General features: G+C 44.8%; 1 protein-coding gene across 1 annotated transcript; it reads right to left on the reverse strand.

Moving 5' to 3' along the window:
- Window positions 1–4,157: 4,157 nt before the first annotated feature.
- Window positions 4,158–4,931, reverse strand: LOC147723014 (mid1-interacting protein 1A-like). The gene has a single exon (XM_086965409.1). It carries the CDS (start codon window positions 4,839–4,841, stop codon window positions 4,455–4,457), a length of 387 nt encoding a protein of 128 aa, XP_086821535.1. The 5' UTR covers window positions 4,842–4,931; the 3' UTR covers window positions 4,158–4,454.
- Between the last annotated feature and the right edge of the window lie 19,760 nt (window positions 4,932–24,691).

Consider the following 24,691-nt stretch of genomic DNA (forward strand, 5'->3'; position numbering starts at 1 on the left):
TTGTAAGAAAATCAGATATGCCGATCATGGAGAAACCAAATGCCAATACTTTTTAGACACAGAGCATATGCACTTTAGTAATGGTCAGCAGTTGTAAAGAGCCCAGAGTCCTAAAACCAGAAAAAACAAACGTCAGCACACAGTCAAAACAGGAGGCCAGAAGCAAACAGACAGGGGAAACCACACCAAAAGATGCCAGGTCTAACACACACCATATTTAAACAATCATAAGGTGCACACAGATGTAGGCATTAATAGTCTTGGAGCTAAAATGATTTCCTTAAAAAGAGGTGAATCAAATGGATTATGTAGAGATTTATGCATATTTGGTAGTTATGTGGTTTAGAACATGCCTGGTAGCGTAACTATGTGCTCCAGTAATCCATAGAACTCTGGGTAATTGGATATTAAAATATAGCGCCAAGACACCTCCAGATAAACGAGCACTCTATAAACCTCTTTTACATAACAATAATTCGTAAAATCATTCAGTAGATATTTCTTACTCTTAAAGCCATTTAATGAGAGCTTGATCAAAATAAATGTATAAAAAATGCACAAAAACGTTCCTTTGTAAGATTTGATGTCAAAATAATTCTTTCAAGATTTTTGCAATATACATTCTGAATGATCAGAAGTGGATAAGTACTCCCAAAAGAAAATGGTACAGTGCACGTGTGATAGAGTGACTCATTGAGGAAGTGCACAAGACTTTCCAAAAAAACATTATCTGCTGGCAAGCTTGCTAAAAAATGAAAGCTTGTCAGCTTCGGGACTGAAATAACGGTTCAAGAATCATAGAAGATCGGTTCAAAGCTACCTTGGCAGCAAAAGCATTAATGTTTGGACCCCGAGTTTGAGAATCAAAGAGGAAGTTTTCTTCAGGACAGTGCCGGGTAGCCCCAGTCATCCAAGTGACTTGTCTCTGTAAATGTGCACTAACTACTGATCTAAGAGCTGACCGTAATGGAGATGAAAAGCAAAGCCACTTGGATTCATTATAATTTTAACTACTGATGGTTGAACTAATTTATTAGTAGTAAATAAGATGTGTTACCTACCATTTCCAGTGAAGGCTTACTTCAAGCTGGTAAGTGGCATGGACACTGTAAGTTATGCTAGTGGACATGCTCTATAGAGGGGTGCAGGACTTTCTAACTTCCAACCTATGTTTTGTGGCTGTTCGGTGTGTAATGGATTGCAAAATGGCTAGTATTAAGGGATGTGAGTCTTATGGGTTTTACGTAGGCAGGTCAGCCTACTATGTCTGGTGGTAGTTGGGTACAGTTGGGTCTATTGCAGACGGTGATTATCTTCCTATGATGTCTATGTGTTTGAACATGCACCCATGTTGTCCTGTTGTAGCTAGATTTCCTAGTCACGTTTTTTGAGTTCTTGATGTTCAGATCAAGGTCTGTGGAAATCAATTGTTATGTAGTCCCGGTGCCTGCAAGCAGACGTAGAATGAGGAAGTAACTGCATTATGGAAACCTCTTGTGTTGCAAAACAACTGGCATTCTTCCAACCCTGGCCTTGGAGAGAGAGTGTTTTAATGCTGATGAGAAGGTTTGAGTGTCATTCCTGGTACGGCCATGCCCACTCACTGTCAAGACACAGTTCAGGGTGGGGCCATGATTGGAGGGTAACATGGACAGAGTTTTCAGAAACAGGAAATATTAGCTATTTCCTCTTAAAAACACTTAATTTGATGCTGGGGAAAAGAAGTTAAGCAACCCATGCATCATGTGAGGCTAAAATATTGTACTGTAAACTATATTTATGTTCATTCCCCTTATTTGGAGGATCGAACCAACATTTGCTGTCATTTTTGGCTTTTTTTGTGAAACTGTAACTATTTCTCTACTTCGAACCCTGCCTTCAACCCCTCTATGACCCTCACCCTCCCTCTCTACCCCCTCCATAGTTACTCCTCAGGATCGTTTACCTCACTGAAAATTTCAGTCATCAAAGCGCGCATTTTAATGGTCCTGGATCCTCTTTTAACATGAAAGGCTGAGAGGCATGAAAAGGTGTTTCTGAAGACAGGAAGGTTGGATTTTTTTCTTCGGGATATTTAATCCAAGAGCTGGTTATCTGACATCAACATTCCTTAACCAGGGAGATTATAGAAGAAAGACAGTTGGAAAGAGCTTTTGTTCTAAACTCTTGATGGTATGCCCTCATCCGATAGTTATGTTCCTGTGATCTACTTCTGTTGGTGGTCCTTTGGTGCAAGAGAGCTTATTTGGTGGAAGAGCATTTTCCGTCTTGGTACACAAACTGTAGAATATTCTGACGGTTGTGTTTTTTTCCAGATTTCCAACCATACCTCCTTTCATAACACAAGGAAGGCTAATTTTTTCTGTAATTTTTTTCTGCCTTCGTTGGTTTTCCTGTTTTTTATAGTCTCAGCCCCATGAGGTCCTTTGGAGTAAGCGATTTACAAGTTCACTAACTTGCAACTTAAGCACCGTTACTGTAGTCTGGCAAACTAAGATTTTTGCAGTAGGTGACAGAAGTAAACTTGATATCGGTGGAAGTACTGCACTTTGCAGCAAATTCTGAGTTGAGCATACAACATCATGGCTCTTCTTTATGACGTGAGGATTACATAGAATCTGCTTCCTCTGACAAGCCCGAGATCCAGGAAGACCAGATTTAGATGGTCCACCTGACTTAGACCTATCGGTGGGTGACTACTAGTCCCCATTGGAGCAATTTGGGTATTGATGAGAGACTAGGAGCCCGATTCACAAAGGTAAACTTAGATGTTTGGTCTAAACTTAGACCAAGCGTCTAAGTTTACGACTTTAGGAATTCACAATGGACATTTACAAGCAGTATCTTTGTTTGCTCTCGGGTTGAGATGTGCTCTGAGTGCAGACTTAAAGATACTACTTGCAAATGCCCTTTGTGAATTCTCAAAGTCATAAACATAGGGGTTTGGTCTAACCTTAGACCAAACGTCTAAGTTTACCTTTTTGAATCGGGCCTTGAGAGTGCAACCAGCTTCCAAATGTCTGGATGAACAAAATAATTTCCCAGGGTTTCCACTCTCATCGCCTGACATATAGAACGCAAATTCACTGATCCTCTCGGAGTTGAATCATACATTTGATTCTCTTGCCTGCTCATTTGGTTTTAGCTTGTTTTACCAATTTTCTTTTTCTTTCTGTTTTTCCCAGTTTCACTCTTTACCCTTATAAAACTCCTTGTGCATCTTATGGTTCTTATCATCTGCTACTGAACCTGTATATTATATTGCAATAGCGGAGAAAATAATTAGCAATGGTAATGCTGGCTGTGACGATCTTGGAGTCATCACTGTCATAATGAAGAGAATTATGTATCGAAGTATGGTACAAACTGGTAGGTTGCAGTGGGCTTGAAAAGGATTAATTAGTCTAGTCAAATGGAGATTTCGCCTCTTGGACACACAGGCGCTCCATTTGTCCGTTCTACTGAATAATCTTTTCGGAGTGATACTGGGAGTGGGGAGTGCACTTATATTATGGATTAACTGCTGAATCTTCATGTGCGCACTGGTTTTTGAAGTTTTAGCCAGACATCAACATCTAAATCGTTAACAGGGCATACTAACACGCACTTTGAGATATAGGGCCTCATTTATGAGGTTTTGCCATAGACAACACTGCAGACCTTCCTGTAGCGCTGCACTATGGTGGAAAAAAAGTCAGGAATGCGCCTTATGTATCAGATATGGCACATACCTGTCCTTTCTCCCTGCACATGTGCTCAATAATGTGCTGTGCGCCAACGCAGGCACCTTTACACCCTGGTGCAAGGGTGCCTGCATTGTGGGGATGATTATTTTTGTACAGGTAGGGAAACCTTCCTGCACAAAAAAATCACAAGAGGTTTTTTAGGTCTCGCCTGTCGATGCGCATGCGCATCGAGCAAGGCGAGAGTATTGGGACTTATCCACTCTTTATCCACACTGCAAGGAATCGTGGCGATTCCTTGCAGTGCCCGTGACTTTTAAGCTCAATGCGCATGCGCATTGAGCTTAAAAGCGCGTGCACGTCCGTCTTTGTTTACCCGCTCCGCCCCCTCCCCTTCCCGCCGTGTCGCATTTCCCCTCCCCTTCCCGCCCTGTCGCATTTCTCCTACCCCCTCTTCCCTCCGTCTTTAGACTTTAAAGCATGTGGTGCAGTGGTCTCTTACAAACATTTGATGCTATGAATTAGATTCAGTTTGTTACTTTACCTAATTTTGGATACAGCACGGACCAAGGAAGACTAGAGTCTGCGTTTTTTTCCATAAAATGTACAGGTTAAAATAATCTGCACTTATTGGCAGCACTTGAAGTGAACGATTCATGGTTCATCGATGACGGTGGATTATTCTGTGCTGTTTGTTGTAGACCCTCTTCATTTCCAAGTTTGGTTGAGTCGTGGGCCTTTGGTGCAATGCTGTGCTCACGTCACCTGTCGTCAGTGAGCCATCCCCATCATGTCTTTGTACCTCCGGGTCAGCGCGCGGGCTTGGTTGGTCAGGCGGCTCAGAACGTGCAGCAGTCCTCGGGTGTGAGACTGGAGCAGCACTTCCAGGTCAGGGCTCTCTTCCGTCTCCGGGTGCAGGTCTGCGGTGTTGGCCTTGGCCGGCCAGCCGTCCAGAGGGATCAGCCCAGTTTCTACCGTCATCCGGATGGACTTCAGCATGATGTAGCTCTGGTAAAGGTCAGAGAGGCCGGTGCCCTGCGCCTGGTCCAGCGGGACATCGAGCAGCAGGCTGGGAAACATCACTTCGTGCTCCATGTTGCAGGCGGCTTCGGAGAACCTGGCCATGGCGGAGGCGAGGCAGTTTTTCGGGTGCTGCATCTCCGAAACTGTACAGAGGCCTCCTCGAGTCGCAGGGCAGTTGTTAGGTTGGTGATTCCCAGTGCGACTGGGTATCTGCTGGCATTTCAGGGGTTATATGGGACAGAAGCTGGTGGCGTGACTTTTTTTTTTTTTTGGAGCAGTCAAATTGCAACAGTGGCAAAAGTTGGATCGTGCAGGCAATCTACTTCCACAGCTTGGTTAATAATCCCATGGGTTACGTAACGACTGCCAGCCCAAAGCTTGCTCAAGACAGCTCTTCGATTTCACTGCTCACTGGGTGAGGTGATCTGATGTTGGGCAATAAATAAACGAGACGTTCCTTCTGTTTCACAGTATGAATAACTCCCCTGCAGCCGGCCCAGAGTGACCCATGCAGACTTTGATAAATGCTTTATTCAAGGACAGTGTAAAATAACTTGATTAAAAAATGAAAAGATCTTACATGAGTTTACCAGATTTCGAAGTTTATTTTTCACTGTATATGTGTAAAAAAAAAAAACCACACAAAAGTACTATTAACATTTGAATAGTCCTAAATAGAATAAAATTACAAGACCTATATATTCCATCACATGAGGTACTGTGCTTACGTTTTATGCGTCTTTTGTTGCATTCGGCTCTCGTGGTTTAGCTTTTAACAGTGCAAAACCTTTCTAAAACATAATTTTTTATAAACCTTTTTCTTGAATACCATTTCGCAAATAATTAACCATATGAGCTCATTTAGACACAGCTTGTTTTCCATAAGATGACATGCTAATTACTTGCATAAGACAGATGTGTGCTTTCAGGGTAGGGAACCACAGGTGTTATATGGTGCAAATCATAATAAACATTGACAAAGTCAATCAGTCTCACCTACGAGAGCCTGTGACTCTCACTCACCCTCACTCACCCTCACTCTCACTCACCCTCAACCCCTCACTCACCCTCACTCACTCACCCTCACTCACCCTCACCCACCTTCACCCTCACCCACCTTCACCCTCACTCACCCTCACTCTCACTCACCCTCACTCACCCTCACCCTCACTCACCCTCAACCCCTCACCCTCACACAGTGCAATAGGTCTCGGAGCATTTGAGTTAGAGCTTTTAGATTTGTTTATGGCTTTTTTTATTTGTAATTCTTTAGCATTGGCTACAGGAAACAAAAATGCTAAAGATTTACAAAAAAAACCCATAAACAATTCTAAAAGCACTAACTCTAATGCTGCGAGACCTATTGCATTTCCAATGCTTGTTTCCTCTTTCTATGTGTGCTTCAGAATGCAGCATACATAGAAAGAGGAAAAACGAGGAGAAATAAAGATATCTCTTCGTTTTTCCTCCCTCACACCTCCCCTGGAGAGGCGTAGGTTTTTAGCGCTACCTCAGACTTACGACTTGTCGTAAACCTGTGGCAGTGTCAGAAAGCCATGGATGTTGCTTGGAACACCCCAACAACACCCATGGAACGCTCCTTTCACACAGTTTTCCTTGAGAAAGGGGCACATATTTATAAGGCCATGAAAAGCCATGTAACGTGGCTTTACCTGGCCTTATAAATATACCAGGGGCCCATTGCGCAACCAGAAAGTCAAGACATTCCGGCAGCGCAATAGTGCTAGTAGGGCCTCATAAATTAGGCCCTCATTCACTTTGGCAGTGGTGATAGTCATGATCTGTAGTATTCTAAAAAAGACTAGTGGTTTACAAAAGTCCAAAACAAACATGTAGACAAATAAATAAATAAACACAGAAATAAATAATAATAAAACCGTGCTTTTGGATCCGTGCTGTCTTTCCACATATATTTTTTTTTAATCTCTGCCAGCTTGCTCTGGACTCCCATATGTGGACGCCATGGCTCGTGCTAATGACATCCGAGATTAATCTAAGCCTACCCTAGGGGAGCAGGGCGGAAGAACCAGCTCAAAGCATACGAATCACTGCGGGGTATGAGCAGGAGACTGTGAGCGATGCTAGCACGCGGCCTTACAGAGACATTTATGAGGCCTTCCTTGCCGCGCCAAACGTACGTAATTAAATGCAGCTGCGAGGTTTCGCTTGCATGGAATCCAGCCTAAGTGTGGGTTTTCACTGGTAAACTACCGTAGCATTGCATGCATTTTTGTTTAGGGAGTAATTTAACCTTTGTATGAGGCGTATTGTGTTACATTTGTTTCCAGGAACTTGAACATAAGTATGTTGGAAGCAGAACAATATTTGTCCCGAGTAGCACGTGTGCACATGTTTGCTTTTCAACCCTCCTCTTTCGCTTGAGTGTCTGTTTTTAGTCGTGTTATGTTGGAAACCTGTGCTTGTAATCTTTTTAAGTCCAGCAAATCAAGTCAGTTTCTGTGAGTGAGCCTATTGGCATTGCCGTCATCGTTATGACGTGACCTGGCGGCTGTACTGACACGTAAAACAAATTGATACAGCTAAGTGTGCCATCGCTATACTCTTGGCTTACTCCTAATTACATGGGTACTTCTGAATTTAGAATTAAACTAGAAGTACTATAAGAGTAAGTGACACAAAACAGAGCCGGGCTGGGACAGAAAATAGTCCCGGCACCAAAATAAAGGATGTCTTCACTAGGGAATCCGGTATCTAAAAAAACAAGCATTTACAATGCAATAGGTCTCGCAGCATTAAAGTTTGAGTTATTGGCATTGTGTATGACAATGCGTTGCATTACATTTTTAGCAAACTTTGAATCGGTGAGTAGTGAGAGTGTGTGCAAGAGTATGCTGTCCTTGAAAGCAGTGTGGTAGAGCAGAGTTGAGCCCTTTAAAAGTGGCCGACCCCCCACCCCAGCAGAATCCACTTCGAAACGTGAATATTAAACAAAAATGACATCTACAGTGTAGGAGAGGATATGATGACAGTGAGCCGCACACATAGCTAGTTGCTCTCCTGCCCCCTCGGTCCCTTCTCCTCCTCACCTTGAACTCACTTTTGTGCTGTATTCCAGGGTCTAGAGGCTCCGCAGGAGGCTGGCCAGCTGCTCGGTGACCTCGGCCCCCCCACCCCCCGGTGCTGCCTCGGCAGGGCCGGCCCTAGGCATGTGCAAAGTGTGCACCTGCACAGGGCCGCCAAACCCCAGGGGCCGCCACGACGAGGATCGGATCAGGATCACTGGCACTGGCGGCCCCCTGGCACACACATTTCAAGAGGCATCGAAAACCGGGAATCTAAAATGGGCAAATTTGAAAATATACCTAGAAGGCCTCTTGGGAAGAAAAGCTGTAGCCTGGTTGGTTGCGCTAGAATGAGACAATGGTTAACATGTGCACAAAAACGGTTCAAACTAAATCGCTGTAAAAACCAGCAGGTGGAAACAGTTCCCAACAAAGACGGACGCCTTGGAATCCTACGCATTGCTTTGTGCGATATATACTGAAAGATGTCCCGCCTCCCAAAAATATCTTCATTTATTTCCGTCTCTTAAGTAGTTACGCAGGAGCCCCCGAGCTATAAACGGACGCTCTGTGAACACCCATCATGCGTTTGCCTAAGAGAAATTTAACCAAAAGCCATATTTTCTCTGTGGGCCTCTGCGCAGACCAAGGCGCCTAGAAGCCTGCCACAGAGCCGATCACTGCGCTATAAAGGTCTATTCACAGGTTAGTTCAAAAGCGTTGCGCAAGTTTACAAGGGCAGAGAGGCCGGGCAGGTTTCGGAGGGGCGCTGGGAGGAAAGCCACCAAGAGGAGGGCGGACGGGCTGTATGCCTCGGCAAAGCCGGCAGGGCTGGGCCGAGTCAGTGACATGTTCAACCTGACACAGGACAGGCACGGCCAGCAAGGAGAGTGATTGGCAGGATTTGGTGGCCTCTGCTCCGGCTCCGACCCCGGTCTGCAAATTTCTGCAAGGGATGGGTCACACACCACTCAGCCAGGTTGAATTCCCGAAGCCGGCGGCCCGACCCAGTTATTATGCATACCCACCAAGCAATGGGACTGCAGCGACGCGTTGTTGTTTTAATATCAGTTTCACTTACTTGCCCAGCCTGGCAGCCAGCCAGCAGTTTGGGTCCCAGGGCCGTCAATCTTAGTCCTACTACCAATGACATGTCGTGACTGCCCTGGGACAGTCAGCCCCCGCGCGCTGTGCGCAGTGCTCAACTCTGACGCGTGACATGGTCACGCTCCAGTATGTGTTTAAAGTACTTACACATACGCTGCCATATTTATCACGTCTGAATTGGAACACATTTTTTGCTAAGCAAGGAAAGACGGCCGGTTCGGTTGGTTCCAGGTAAGGCGAAACCCGTACAGAAAGAGGGTGCCGGGTGGTTACTGAAAGACCCACCCTTCTGAGCATCAGGTTTGGAACGTGTAATGTTTGCACAGTTTTATATAATCCGAACTACCCGAAGGATTTGGGGTGCTTTACACGAGAACGTTAAATTGCACAAGTTCACTTCCGGGGCCCCCACCTACGCTCCCTGCACAGGGCCACCATGAGCCTAGGGCCAGCCCTGGCTACTGGTCCAGAGCCTCTGAGCCATCGAGACTATCTAGGCTCTCCAAGCGCACTTCAGAACTCTCCAGCCCCCTCGGCCCCCGCTACTGTTCGGTAGATGAGCTCTCAAGCGCGCGCCTGACCTGGGCCTGCTGTTCTGGCGCTGCCTGTCTGGCGGGGTTGGGCGGGCTCTTCTGGGGCCCAGCTCCCTGGGCCTGTCCCGGCCGTCACTCCTGCTCATAGCTGTCTATTCTGCCTCCTGTGTCGTTCAGTTTGCCACTTCACTCGCTGTTGTTTATCTCTGTCACTCATTCTTCCCTTTCACTCGTGTTCACTCCTGTCACTCACTGTCCTCTGCCCCAGCCTCTCCAACTTCCCTTGCCACTCATCTGTCACCCCAACTTGCCTCTTGCTCTATAATACTTCTCTGTAACTCTTACTCTCTGCCACTCCGCTGTCCGCTATCACGTTTGCCCTCTACCACTCTCACACACTCTTCTGTCTCTGTTGCCCTATGCCATTCTTGCCCTAGGATTGCCACCTTCCTATTTTTCATGCGCCAGTCTCTACTTTATTTAAGTGGTGCAGTCTAATGGCCAGAGCTGCTGAATTTGAAGATTGGGAATCTGGGCCAATCACTTAATCTCCCCGTGCCTACAAACATGCGTGATGTATGCTGGTGCTCATGTAAAGCGCTCTAATCTCCTTCGGTCAAGTTCGCGCTATGTAATACTGCAAAACAACTACACTTACCATTTTGTGGGCCGCCTTTGTGTATTCTGCCCCTTATCACACGCATTTCGCTGGATTTAAGAAGTATGGCAAACTGTTCAAATGTATACAAGAAATAGCTAGTAACTGAAGTTACGGACTGCATCGGGATTACAATGATGCATGAATATGGTGCTGTCATACTGTGTGAATACTGCAGATTGTTTTTGGTTTAACTGTTAAAATCACATATTCTTTTAAAAGTATCTCATTTAAATATATTACTTTCTGGCCATATTTTCAAATTGAATGGATACCCAAAATAAATGCAGAAAGGAGTTCTCTATTGGGATTCAACCCCTAAATAAATCAAGAGGAACCATTGTTCTCCTTCTACATCATGTTCTTGTCTGGCATATTGGTTAACCCTACTCGGATACATTGTCTCTGTTTAAAGCAGAACTCACTGTCACCATATCGGTATATAAAGTGAAATAAAGGGCACAGATGTTTTTACGGTCCTCCAAAAATGTGAGACTGAATTTACAACGGATGGTGGACATTCAGATATCATGCTTAAGTGAACCTGCATGTAAAACGCCATATGCAAACTCAACATCGTACCCTGGAGAATCAATTAAGGAGTATTTGCGCTGATGGGAAAATCACCGGCCTACATATAAGGAGTCCACACAAGAAGAAAACACCTCGGGCTTTCTTATGTGTGAGAATACAGTCTTTTTCTCACTCGCCTGTCCTTGAAACAGTTATGCTCATCTTTATAGCCTCTGCACTGTGACCATACAGAAAAGAAAACAAGTGCAAGATGAAAACTACTGTGGGGCGGGACTTCCGTTTCGTGCTGGAAGCTCGTGCCCACGGAGTGGCTAGCCAGGAGAGGAGCTGTGGTGATGCAGGGCTCCCATGCCCGAGGGAGAGCCCTGTGGTGGCGTCTGAAATCCGGAGTGGCGGTAGGTGGGCCTTAGTTGTAGGAGGGGGGAGGGGGTCTTGGTGCACTCGTGTGTGTGTGCGCGCGTGTGTGTATGTGTGCGACGGCAGGGGGGGCTCGGTGCACTCGTGTGTGTATGTGTGCGGGGGGCGTGGCCCGCTCCGATCGCCATACGCGTTCCTAGGTCCTGTCTCCTGGAAAGCTGCGTCAGTAACAATAGGTCTCTGGCGAGACCGCGCTTTCGCGTGGTTTAACTCCACGAGACCTAAAAAGTGGTCCACGTTAGCAAATCAAGGCAGTTTTGAACTTGTAAAAGACAAACTGTATATGCGTTTTTGCAAGATGTGGGCAACTGCAAACACGTGTGCTTGCTGCAGGAAATGTTTGTGGTAATAGATAAAAACTCAACCCAAAAGACTATTGGAACAGGCAGGGTCCACAAACAGCCCAAAAAACGGTCCACATGCTGGGTGTCAGATCAGCCCTTCTGGCGCTGAGGCAGTTCGCTACAGGCCAGTCCGACCATGACATAAAATGAAACCCACAGCTGGAACTTTTAGATGCATCAAAACCTTTTACAATCGGGCTATTTAAATCCATTCATGCTATGGTAGGAATGTACACCTGTATTTGGGTTACCTAGCCTTCACAAACTCTCTTGAGATAATTGTATTACAAGATATTACAATTCAAAGCAACTTGAATTGAAGTCTGTTTAGTAGAGGTGGCCCATTTCTGCTCATTACATATAGTTTTAGACCACTGTCTGCAGTGAGCATGGGCATTAATTCACTAAAATGCCTGGGGTAACGGAAGTGACCTCATGGGCCGTATTACACATTATGGTGTATGCGCTGTCCTCTGGGAAGCCATGACTCGTGCTGCCCTGGGAGCATTCATGTGAAAACACTGAGCAGCTGCTTTGAACTTTCAAACGGAATTAGAGATCCCATTGCATGCGGGTGCAGTCAGTGACTGCACCCCCTTCAAGAGGATGTCTGGGGGTCCATGGAACCCCTTTTTCCCCATGCAGAGGGCTGCTGTCAGGAGGCGCACTGACTGTGTGGCAACTTTTAAATGTCGCACTGTTAGTGCCCCTCCTGAGGGCTTCTTTGACTCTGCACCCGCGTCTGTAATATGAGGCGGGCGCAGAGTCAAAGGAATTCCCTCATTTGCATAGGATATGCCCCTATCCAGATGAGGGAACACCCTCTGTTGATAGCGCTGGTGCCTTAAGTGTGCCAGAGGTATCGGTATTGTAGAAGGGGACGTACGAGCATCCACGTCCCCTTCTATAATACCAGAGTGCCCCGGGGCGTGCATAGTGGGCGCAAACCCCCGTGCCGCACCCGGGGTACCATCTGTAATACGGCCCCATATACCCTTTGATCCTAATGATGTCCAAGGAAGTGACATTATAGGGTCTTTGACTCTGAATCTCCCCGCAGAGTGATGTCACATGATCTTAATCCTGATGACATCACATTAATTAACATTTCTGAAATTCCATAATATATTCATGATATGTCAAAGGGAACAGTCACCTGAATTGTAGTAAGCAAGCGTGGGTGAGACTTACATCTTCCAGGGGGGATTGTAGGGTGGGTGTTTCTCTCCTTTGGAGAAATTGTGAAAAAATTGGCTCTAATAATGACTTTTAAAGCACAATTTTCACTTAAATTTGCTAAAATCCATTGCTCTGAAGACACTCACTAAATATTGAAGTCTTTTCATGATGTGCCAAGTTAATGTACCCTAACAGTTCCTCACGAGTTGATCAATTGTGTTTTTGAAATGTCCAATGGGTGCCCCCATATGTCAACATTACCTCCATTGCTAGGGCAATTCATTTGCCTCGGGTACCTCCTTTTCCCAAACAACACATACAATATATCAGTGCAAAAATGTTGCTAATACTGCTTGTCCATGTACTATGGGGGGTCTTTATGTAATAAGCTATGTCTAGAATGTTGAGGATCACATTTTGTCATGGATGCCTCCCTGGCATATGCCACGGTTTTCTCCCTTATGCCAAGAATTTACTACAACGTGCCAGAGACAGCAATTTGCCACATGTGCCAACTATGCCAAGAATTCCCTCCAGTATGCCAGTGCTGGCATTTCCCATGGGTGCTCCAAGCCAAAATGTAACTTACATTGTGCCAGCTGTAGCATTTTGCTGAGGCTATCCCATATGGAAGTATTGCCTCCAGTTTGCCTGGTTCCAAACTTTTGCCAGAAGTGCTTCTATAAGTCAAGATTGTTACAAAAAGGGAAAACCCAGAATACACCAGTGGGACCTGGGTATAGGACAGTACATTGCATAAAGTAGTCCCAATAAACAATTCATCAACAGCAAAAATGCAATAATCAAGAACAGATACTTGAAAATACATATGGTATGTTTAATAAGCAGTGTTATTTAATCACACTGAACGGACATCTATTTGCAACACTAATTTAACAATAACAAAATGTAGTGCCCCGAGGAGTGAGCGGGTGGAGATAAGGGTAATACAGCAATTTATCACTGTCATTGTTCTCATCCATGGCTATTTATCTTTTGGATATCATTTTGGATATTGTGGCTTAAAACATAAGCCTTGTGTTCTCTATGTGACAAATTATGTGATTTGCACTATATCTTCTCTATTTACCCCTCTATCCTCACTCCAAACACAATACTCACCATATTGCCCTTATCTATAAGTCAAGAAGCATGCCAGGTCCAACTGCAGACTTGCAAGCATATCAACACACTCTCACTCATGCTCACTTACATTCACAGTCCTTCTCATTCAGTCATACTCCGTCTCGCTCACTCATGAGCACTCACGTGCACTAATTCATTTTCATTCCGTTTCTAGCACTCACTCTTAACTTGGCTCACTCATTTGCACTCTTTCGCACAGTCTTACTCTCACTTATACTTACTCACACACTTTCATTCACACACACACTGTTAGAACTGGGATTTGTGGTTGGCTAAGGCTTGCATCAAAGCCAGGCAGAAACCACCACTCTAGTCAGGGCAAGGGAGTTACACGCCAAGATAACCCCTGCTCACCCCCTTGGTAGCATGGCACGAGCTGTCAGGCTTATCCCGGAGGCAATGTGTAAAGCATTTGCGCACGCACACAGCAACAACATCCCAGGCACACCACAAAAGGAACTCCACACAAGGTTATATAAAAATAGCCTTTGTATTACCATAAACACATTAGATCATAATCACACAATTACACTGTGCCAACTGGCATTGGGCAGTGTTTACAGGGGATTATTTACACCAGACAGGGCCACGTGGGCCACTGTCAGAACCAACACTTAGTAGAAATAGCACTTAGTAGAAATAGCACTTCTAGAACATAGAATAATTGTAGCACAAAATAACAAATGTAGGATACAACCAGTAATCACTGGTAAAATGTAGGTACACACTATGCAATATTAATAACCTTAATCATAGATCACACAGGGAAACATGAACTCACTAGCATATACTATACTAGGCAAAACAACCTCCTAAGCATAAAAACACAGTTAGAGGTACCACAGGCATAAAGGCATTGCACATTACGCATAAATCACATGAGGCATCAGGTAATTACCAATATAAACACAAATCACCAATCACCTTGTGCAGAATCTTAAAGGTACTGACCCCAGGCCAACTGGCTTTTCACAGGGGCTCAAATGCCCGATGTCCAGAATGTCCGGGCTGGCTGCGCAGGCAGCAAAACAATGCCCAAGAGTTTAGGGCCTAAACGTGGCAGCTGCCCACTACTTGCTGGGCAGCTGGGAGATCACTAAGAGGGGCACGGGCATTGACTGTGCCCTGAGAACAAATGCCAACAAACAAGCACTGGCACTACCGTGCCTCTGGGCTCCGTTCTGGGGCTCTTTGACCAATATTGCCTCTGTTGGAGCCACTCAGGGCTCTAAAGTAATTGTGCCCAAGCGTTGGAGCCACCTGAACTCTAAAGTAATTGTGCCCCCGCGTTGGAGCCACTCGGAGCTCTAAAGTAATTGTGCCCCCGTAAAAAATGAGCATGGGCACGCATGGTGCCGCCGGAGCCCCTGGCTGGGACTCTAAGTTAAGGAACTGGCCCTCAACGCTGGAGCGGCCCACAACGGCGGGCCTGCTCAGGACAGAAGCCGGGTTTGGACCGGATCAGCAGTTTTCCACATGCGGAGCCCCCTGCCCCTCTTTACACACCGGGCGGCTCTCGGGGGACTCCGATCCCTTCTCACCTGTTCAGGCAGTCTCCTTGTCACGGAAGCGCGGGGTAGGCTCCAAGCTGCCTCCTTGGTCGGCTCTCCTCCTATCTGCAGACGCGGGGCTCTCCTCTCCACACGGGAGCCCCGTCACCTTACCGAAGGCCACTGCCTCTTCTGCCGGTTCCGCGGTGGCTGCCTGCGGGACTCCCTCTTCCCTACGGGGGTCCCGCAGGCAAGATTTTGTGTTTGGGTTGCGGCCTCCCTCCTCCGGCGGGCTCAGATTCCCGCTTGCCGACCGGAACTTCCATCTCCCTCGGCCAGGCCCCGCCTATGTCTCGGCATGGGTTGCCTGGCTACCTGCTGAGTCCGGGCTGTGACGGTGATGCGGGTTAGACACCCGTTTAGGTACAAGGTCCCTAGTGGGGTAGGCACCCACTCGAGAGCAGGAACGCAGGGTGGGCTCCCGCGGGACTCCCACGCCAACGAGGGGAATGCTACACAGTGCAGCCTCGCACTGCAGGCTGCCAGCAGTCCTCCTGGTGCAGCACACGGCGCTCCCCAGCACCAAAGCCAAGCACTTCTTAAAAGAATGAAAAGTAAAGTGCTCTTCAGAATTTAGAAACAAAGCGCTCTCCAGGAAGCAAAAATAAAGCGCTCCCAAGGTACTAGAGCTTAAGTCCAGGGAATGTCTTTGAATGAAGGGGGGACACAGGCTGGGCCCAGGGGCCAGCTCACAGGGCCCTCCAACAGGGAGGCAGTCCCCAGTGGCGGTTCCTCCTGGCGCCAGCAGCAGCAGGCCCCACTCAAGTCAGGAAGAGTGAGATCACATACATGGGGTCACAGCCCCTTTTTATACATACATTTCCTGAGAGCACTTTGTTTAGCTCAGCCCCTCTCCCTATTCACAGGACAGGCTAGGGACATCAGACGCACCACAGGGGGTGGAGCCAGCATTGTGGAGGGAATGCCCAGCCCTATTCAGGTCCCAGGTGCAACTCCTCCCTACCATTAACATGCATATCTCCTCATTCACCACCAGGCAGACCTATCCTGACTCCTGGAGCCAGGCACACCAGCCAGCTCCAGCCAATCACAAGCCAGACAGTCAATTCACATTCACTGTACAGACATGCCAACTTCTAAAAGTGGCACTTTCACACTAGACACATTAAATCTGCGCACACAGTTGCGCAGAATTTAATCTCACGAGTTCACACATACCAAACTCGCCCCTGCACTCCCCACACATCAGGAACTACCATGGACGCACATATCCCCCATGCATTCCTCTGGGAGGGCAGGCCAATCTCGCCACACACACTCAGAGTGCGCATGCATTTTACACTCGGACATAGTGTTAAAGTGCGCACAAGCCAAAAACAACTAACACCAAGTCATATTTAAAAGCAAAAAGGTTAGGGGTGAACCTGACAAAAGGGCCGATTCCAACACACACACACATGATCTCACATACAAATATACATTCTCACACATTCACATGCTCTCTCACACAACCCCGCTCAAGGACCCATTCCAGGCCCTCCTCCTCCACTTTCTATTACACTAATAGTGAATAATAGACTATTATTCACTATTAATGTAATAAAAATGAGCTGAAAATGAGGTTGGAGCCTAATGCCGATAATGTGAGACACCCATGTGTTCTTGGGACTGATTTCACCACCTCTGCGGCCACGGTCCTCAAAGGCAGTGCCCGTGGTTACAAAGGGCAATGGTAAATGCACAGCCCTTGATAATTATCACATAAAGTATATATAGAACTCAAAAGGCACCCCTAATACCTGAGTTTTTTGTGAGAGGAGTGTCACACTACACTACCTATTCAGAGACTAACCCTGCGCCTGTGTGTGATACTTTTACCAGGCCCAGTGTCAGATGACATATACATCAATACAGTTCATAAAGATTGTATGAAAAAAAAATATATATATGAAGTGCCTCACTTAAGCGACCACCTTGAGCCTGTTGGCTGTTACTCTCCGACTTGCTTACTTTGTCATCATTGACCACTTACCTATGAAACTGGAGGAACTAACACCAAGACTGAATATTGCTTATGCTCACTTCTCTTAAGTCAAACACACACATCTGCCTCCTAAGGTCCTTATAAAGGGAGAAATCACCCAATTATGCACCGGGCCTGTATTAAAAAAAGAGAGACAAAGTGGACAGACAACTGCAAATTAAATATGTACAAAACATGCCCCACAAGATTTCGAAACCTCGCGAACACCAGCCATTTCAGCTGCAGCGTGAATTTGTGATATTTACCGTATGACCCCCAGGTGAACGCCTACCAGTGGGCCATAGGAAAAACGTATTTGGACTCAAAACGGTGGCTGCCTAAGAAGGAGGAACATAACCAATATGCTTATCACGCAATCTATTTTTTAAATTATTATGCTAAGTTTTGCCTGTAAGTAATTTCTTTCAACAAATGCAAATATTTTCACCATCTTCAGTTTAATTAGTATCTAAATTTGCATAATACTTTCTTGCCCCAAACTGTGCTTCCATAAAGCAAACATAATGGTTGTTGGTTAGTCTCTGAATGGGTAGTGGAGTGTGATCTTTCCCTAACAAAAAAGGGCAGACACATGGGGTTGCTTTTTGAGCTAGATATGTATACTTTGTGTGATCAGTGTCAAGGGCTTTGCTATGAGTATGTTTTTTTGGATGGAGGGGGCCTTTGATACAGAATCCCTCTTCAGCTCCTTTTGTATTGGGATCACAATGGGCAAGCCAGGGGTCACAATGACGTCTATGACAGTGAGCTGTGTGAGACGTTGGGCATACATTTGCCTAAATTGTCTTGTGCATTAATCCTTGTTCAGACTACCCACATCTAATTTAATTGGGGCCAATAGGTGTAATCTACTTTCCAATGTTTGGTTTGTTTTAAAAGCTATGAAGAGTAGATCATACAGATACTTGTAGCAGTCTGGAATATATTTGCACTTGTGTCCTAGTTCCGAATTTGCATGAGAATTGTTTTTAAGGGCTGTAGAAAATTGGATTGTTAAGCTTGGGAGGTTGCAGTTTTGATATAAATAAGACGGGCAGCAGAATGTTTATTGAAGAAAAAGACACTTTCTGGAAGCAAAATAATGCAAAACAATGTTGTGTATCTTATCAATGGCCACCAGTGAGTTGCAGATTATTTTGTTTTGTTGAGACTATCCCCCTAGGGAATTTGTCTAAGCGTACATCTTTTACATTTTGATTGAAAGCAAGTTTTCGGCAGACCTTATGTCTAGCGAAAAAAAGCACATTTAGAAATAGTACTGAGAGGGGCTTTGTCTCCACCCACATGTTAATCTTCCTTGCTACAAATGTTTTAATGGACAGAAGATGTGTCTTCCACTGAAAGAGAATCTTTTTGATTGCACTTTTTGCCTTGTGGGAACGCTTATGCTCAATACAGTAGGCCTGAGTTGGTTATAGTGACCAACCAATGCTTTTTGACCTTATTGCTTCATTGGGCAACGTTATGTCGGATGCCAATATTGTAATGTCCTTATTATGAAAAATGAGGATAAAGGCTATAGGCTGGCTTATATATTGTGAAAAGCCTAGCAAAAGACAATAGCTCTTTAAGGATATATTGGTGTTACACTTTGTTAAACCTGTAGACAGCACTTTTTGCATGGAATCTCAAAGCTTACCGTAGTAGGCAATGATTTTTGAGTTGGTTTTTCCCTCTGATAAATCCTGGGGCTAGAAGATATGCACTGTGATAATCCACATTAGTCCCTCTTAGAAGATGGTGTATATTGTTTTTTTAGATGTTATTTTGTACATATCTCTTAATTTAATGACTATATGACTGATGTCTGACTTGTGGAAACGTTTATGCTCCATAAAGAGTGCCTTTGTTGCTTATTGTGAAAGGGTAATGATCATGAACAAAGACCTAATTGGTTCATTGGGAACAGTTGTGTCAGATGCCATAGCTTTTATATGCTTAATATGAAACATTATAACAAAGGCAGTAGACCTAACATATTTATTACAGAAAACAAATATTAAAGCCAACAGGTATTTAGCACCTTAAATGCGGCGCAATTCCCTCCCCAGTGCTGCGCTGTCCATTGGAACTAGTGCTGAATGAACGTTCAATGGATGTGCGCAGCACTGGGGAGGTAGTGCTGCCGTCGGCCAACGCCCCGACGCAGCACTTAAGAGGTTAAAGATGAATTATTATTCCAGTGCGTTAAAGCCTTCAGCCAGATATCCTGTTATATGGAGGCTGGCAGATTACAATAGTAAAGGACAGAATTGTTTTGGGTTACCCCTATGACAAATAATTATGCAATGTCATTGTCTTTTTAGATCTGGCTTGATAGTATAGCTATCACTCGGAGCGTATCACCAAAAAACATAATGTTAAGACAATATGTAAGGATAGAAATTGTTATGTTGATTTTTTTTTTAAACAGTTTATTTTTCAAATAAAGGAGAAAATTCGCATTGCATTGCATATAGTCTCTTCACAACTCAAACAAATCGTCCCTGACAGTTTGTGGTAGAATAATAACAATATGTCGACCAGTGCAGTAGCAACATCCAGCAACCATCAGTTCCCAAACCTCTTTCTTCATATGCTTTTGATTGCACAGTAGTTGTGTTAATATGCCGAAGAAGTAATTCCATTGAACAAAACTGATATGGGAATTTATTTATTTATTTATTTATTTATTTATTTATTTTTTGCATTTGTATGGCGCTCAGCTACCCAACAAGGGTTTCCCGGCGCCTTGACATTAAGTTGGTCAAAAGATTGGTCAAAGGATAATTCTGAGTTGGATATTTAGCACAGTTGTTTCTGAAATGGCCAGGTTTTTACGTGTTTCCGGAATTTTGTGTAGCTATTCTCTTTCCGGATGTGAAGGGGGAGTGAGTTCCATAAAATAGGTCCTCTGACAGAAAAGGATCTCCCGCCAGTTCTTTGTAATTTAAATCTGGGGACGGCGAAGTTCGAGGCCGTTTGGGAGCGGAGGTTTCTTGTTGGCAGGTAGGGGAAGGCTAAGGCTTGTAGATAGGTGGGGGCCGTTTTGTTTTTAATTTTGAACATGTAGCTCAGGGTTTTGAAGCTGATCCGATGTTCGACCCTGAGCCAATGTAATTCGTTCAGGTGTTTTGATACTCTTTCAGACTTTTGAACCCTACACAAGAGTCTTGCAGCGGAATTCTGAATCATTTGGAGTCGCTTGATTACTGCTAAGTTAGAGCCAAGGTAGAGGATATTTCCGTAGTCAATACGCGATGTTACTAGTGCGTTGACTACGGTTTTTTGCGTGTCAGGGAGCAGCATCCAAATGATTTTTTTTAACCATTTTATTATGGTGAAGCAGAGCCCTGCGACTTTATTTGCCTGCTGTTTCATAGACAGTGTATTGTCTATAATGACCCCTAGGTTTCTCACCTGAGTAGCTGGCGGGAGAATGTTACCCAGCTCAGGCGGCCAGTGGGATGGGTTCCAGAGTTCCTTGTTTCTTCCCAGTAGGAGTACCTCCGTTTTATCACCGTTTAATTTCAACTGGTTGGTAGTCCTCCAGTTGAAAATTTTCTGGAGTCCGGTTTTGAGTAGGGAGGGGGCTAACGGGTTTGCCTCAGAGAGGGAAAAGATAATTTGGGAATCGTCGGCGTAGGTCATTAAAGTCAGACCTACGCCATCTGCCAGGTCGGCCAGTGGTCTAAGGTACAAGTTAAAAAACAGCGGGCTCAGGATGGAACCTTGTGGTACTCCATGTGGAGCTGGGAAGATGTCTGAGCTTGCGATACTGGAATTAATCTGGAAGGTTCTTTCGGAAAGAAAGGACTTGATCCACTGCAAGGCGTCGCTACGAATGCCGTTTTTCTCTAGGGTGGCCAGAAGAGTATTGTGTGATATGGTGTCAAATGCCACACTCAAATCTAAAAGAATGAGTGCGACCGTTTGACCCCTGTCCAGGAGTTGTCGAATTTTTTCCGTCACACCCAGTAGGGCAGTCTCCGTGGAGTATCCTGCTCTAAAACCTGACTGTGAGGAGTGGAGGAGATTGTTATCCTCTGAAAAAGTGGTGAGGGCGGAGTGTATGTGCCTTTCCATGAGTTTGGAAAAGGCAGGGAGCAGAGATATAGGTCGGTAATTAGAGAGAATTGTGGGGTCGGATGACGGTTTTTTCAGAAGTGGGGTTACCACTGCATGCTTCCAGCTTGATGGAACGGTGGAGGCTTGGAGAGAAGCATTGAGCATGTCTGTTATGGCAGTCGGGGGGGTAGGGTCCAGTTGTTTTAAAATGCTCACAGGGAGAGGGTCGCAGCGGGAGCCTGATGAGATGGACTTTAGGGAGGTTTTTAGGGAGTCCATAGTTACCAGGGGCCAGTTTTCCAATGTGTTTATTTTGTCTGATGACATGGGGATATCCTGGTGTGAGCAGTTGCTAAGTGGCCTGGTCGTGATGTTGATGATAATGTTCTCAATTTTATCGTTAAAGAATGTCGCAAAGTCCTGACATTGTTTTTTGGTTAGGGGGTGGGCAGTAGCAGTTGTTTGGGCCCCAGCTAGGTCCTTTACTGTATTAAATAGAGTCTTTGCTTTGTTTGTGGCATTATTGATAGAATTTGCCACGAATAGGGCCCGTGCTTTGATACAAGAGGAGTGATATGCATTTCTCGCCTTGTTGTATGTAATCTTTTTTTCAGGGTTGTAATCTTTGTGCCAGTTTCTTTCTAGTGCTTTACATTTCGATTTTTCAACTTTGAGAAGTTCGTTAAACCAGGGGGCTGGGGGGTGGTGGAAGTTTTTATTTGCCTTCGGTAGGGGGAGGCATAGATTGGCTGCGGATTCTAGCCACTGGTTTGTGGTTACAGCGAGACTTTCCACGTTTTGGTCCTGGGAGGGTGTGCTAATTGTTAGCACTTGATTCAGTTTATTAATGTCGAGTAGTTTACAGTTTCTCATGGGGTTAGAAGGCCGTGTAGTGTTTCTGGGGGAGGGAGTATTGGCCAGACTAAAACTGATAAGGTAATGGTCTGACCAGCATATAGGACTGGTTAGAGTCCATTTTAGTTCTGGGAGATTTGTGATAATGGGGTCTAGTAGATGTCCTGCCTTGTTGTTAACTAGACCCCATTCCAAATACAGTAGGAATGGGCTTTGCATGGTGTAACCGCATGACCAATAGGGCCACAAGGGGTTTCACTTGATAACACTGTGACGAATACAATTGTTTTACGTTGTGTACTCTGACAAATAGAATGGAAAGGTGTTATACTTTGTGAACTCTTTGACAAAGCATAGTAAGGGGTTTTATAATGTGAGATGTCTGACCAATATAATGACGAAGGGTGTTTTACAGGAGGAATAGGTTTTACAATGTGAGCTCTGAGACCAACACTATTCAAATGGTAAGTAAGTCATCTTTATATAGCATAGTTACTTAAAACCATTGCAGTGTAAAAAATGATTTAAGAACAGAAAGGATAAAACTACAGTTTTAAAAGACTCAAGGTTTTAAAATTTAAAATGTTCACATTTCCTTATGACCGATGTGCATGTAGTTGGACTTAATGTTTGTAAGTTGTTGCTCAGTGTCCACATGAGCTCATAAGGTCAGTGAAACAGTCAGCGAAGTTATATCAAGTCGGTTGGATTGGGGCAGTTATGGATTAAGTTTTTTGGCATCTTTTTCCCAACTGCCTTCAGGAATTTTACAAAGCTGCAGTTCAAGCCAGGGTCATTAGGATGAAAACATGCAAGGACCGCCGCCCTTCTAGTGCGGATCCCTTGCCGATTGAAGTGATGTTTTAGCCAGCGTTTCCGTTCGACTCGTAGTTTTTCACAAGAGCATATCAAATGCAGCATGTCCTCCTGTGCCAAGCCGCATAGCCGACAGAGGGGGTCAGCTTTGATTTTGAGCCAGCGTGGGAGGTTTTGAGTACAAGGTAGCAGGCCCAACCTGTGCCTTAGAAAGCACATCTTGACACTTTTGGAATAACCCTCGGCCAGATAGCGCTGTTGTGCTTTAGTTGTGTACGAATTCAGAGTCAACCAGCCGTGTGTTCTCTTCGAGAGGGTTTCCTTATCTTGCAACCATGATTGTAATTTGATTGATTTTTTTACCAGTTTTTTTAAATTTGTATGACTTGTTGGAATATTCCAAAGCTGTTCTAGACCTGTATTCGTCAGGCTGCCCGTGAGGTACTTAGCTGCTGGTGAGGAAGGATGCTGTTCTAACTCCTTCCACAGATGTTCATTCAGGGTTCCTTGTTTTGATTTCCTCACTTTGTCCCAGGCTATCACGTAGGCTCCCTGCCTTGCCAGGAGTTGTTGGTTGATGCCAAATTCAAGCCTGATTTGAGCGGGCGAGGTTTGCTTGGGTAGACTGAAAATAGTTCTGTAAGCTGCTGTTATAGTATTATCCAGGATCTTGGCATCCCTTCCTATTCAAATGGGTTTTACTTTGTGAACCCTAACAAATAGAATAGGTAGAAGTTAATACACATGCTCCTTTTTTAGGGTTTGACCACGGTAAATGTTTGCTGTTTGTAGAGAGGGACTTCATTTTCATGTCAGTGTTTACTTCGGGAATGCTTACAATGTTTGATTAGTTTCTCTAGCCAGTAGGTGAAAGCCAGTAGGCTTGCTTTACAGGATAGATAACTGTGGTGACAAAGATAGTAAACCTCAATATACATTGTGAACTACTTGAGAAAACCTTTAGACCAAACCTTGTTCATCATGAAAAGCTTTACATTGCTGTAGGCAATGCTGGTTTGTAGGGGCAGAGCATGTTGCTGTACGAATTGTCACATGGCACCTTGAAGATAATGGGAACATACTATGTTTATTAGGATAGTTGTGATATGTGATATTTCTTTAGGGTGTGGGATTGGCAATCTGGTAATTTTGTACGATCCCTTTGTTCTACACCAAATTTTGAAAACGTTTATCATTTTGTATATAATATGAAATTGTATGTGTATTAAATCACTTTTAATTTTGTAGATTGCTCCCCATTGCTATTCTGAGAGTTAAGTGATGAAAGGTGTACTTGGACCCAAGTTTTTGGGTCTGGAGGCCAGCGGAACACCTTTTACTCAAGTTAATTCAACATGCTTCTGTTAAGCCCCATTTGGAAGCACTCCACAGCTTACCGGTAAAGAAAAGGTTCTTGGTTAGCATGCTTTGCATGGCGCACAAGCCACTTGCTCTAGGTATGTCAACTCTAAGCATAAGCTCTCTATAACCTTTCACATGCTTTGTACCTCTACTCACGCACTCTTGGCTGTGCACTTGTCTCATCACACCCAAGTAGGTGAACACCTTTCCTAGCTTCTTGTTCTTGCTTTCAGTATACGGGAGGTAAAACATTGTACATATGTGAGGTCAAGTTGAGTGGTGCCTTTATTAATGCTAGGTACATCACATTATAGTCAGGCCTACTGCCATTGCCAGTGTTTTTTCTGAGTGCTTCTATTATTTTATAAAAGTTATACTCACTTATAGC

This window comes from Lissotriton vulgaris, chromosome 4_1, assembly GCF_964263255.1.
Source record: "Lissotriton vulgaris chromosome 4_1, aLisVul1.2, whole genome shotgun sequence".
In the NCBI taxonomy this organism is placed as follows: domain Eukaryota; kingdom Metazoa; phylum Chordata; class Amphibia; order Caudata; family Salamandridae; genus Lissotriton; species Lissotriton vulgaris.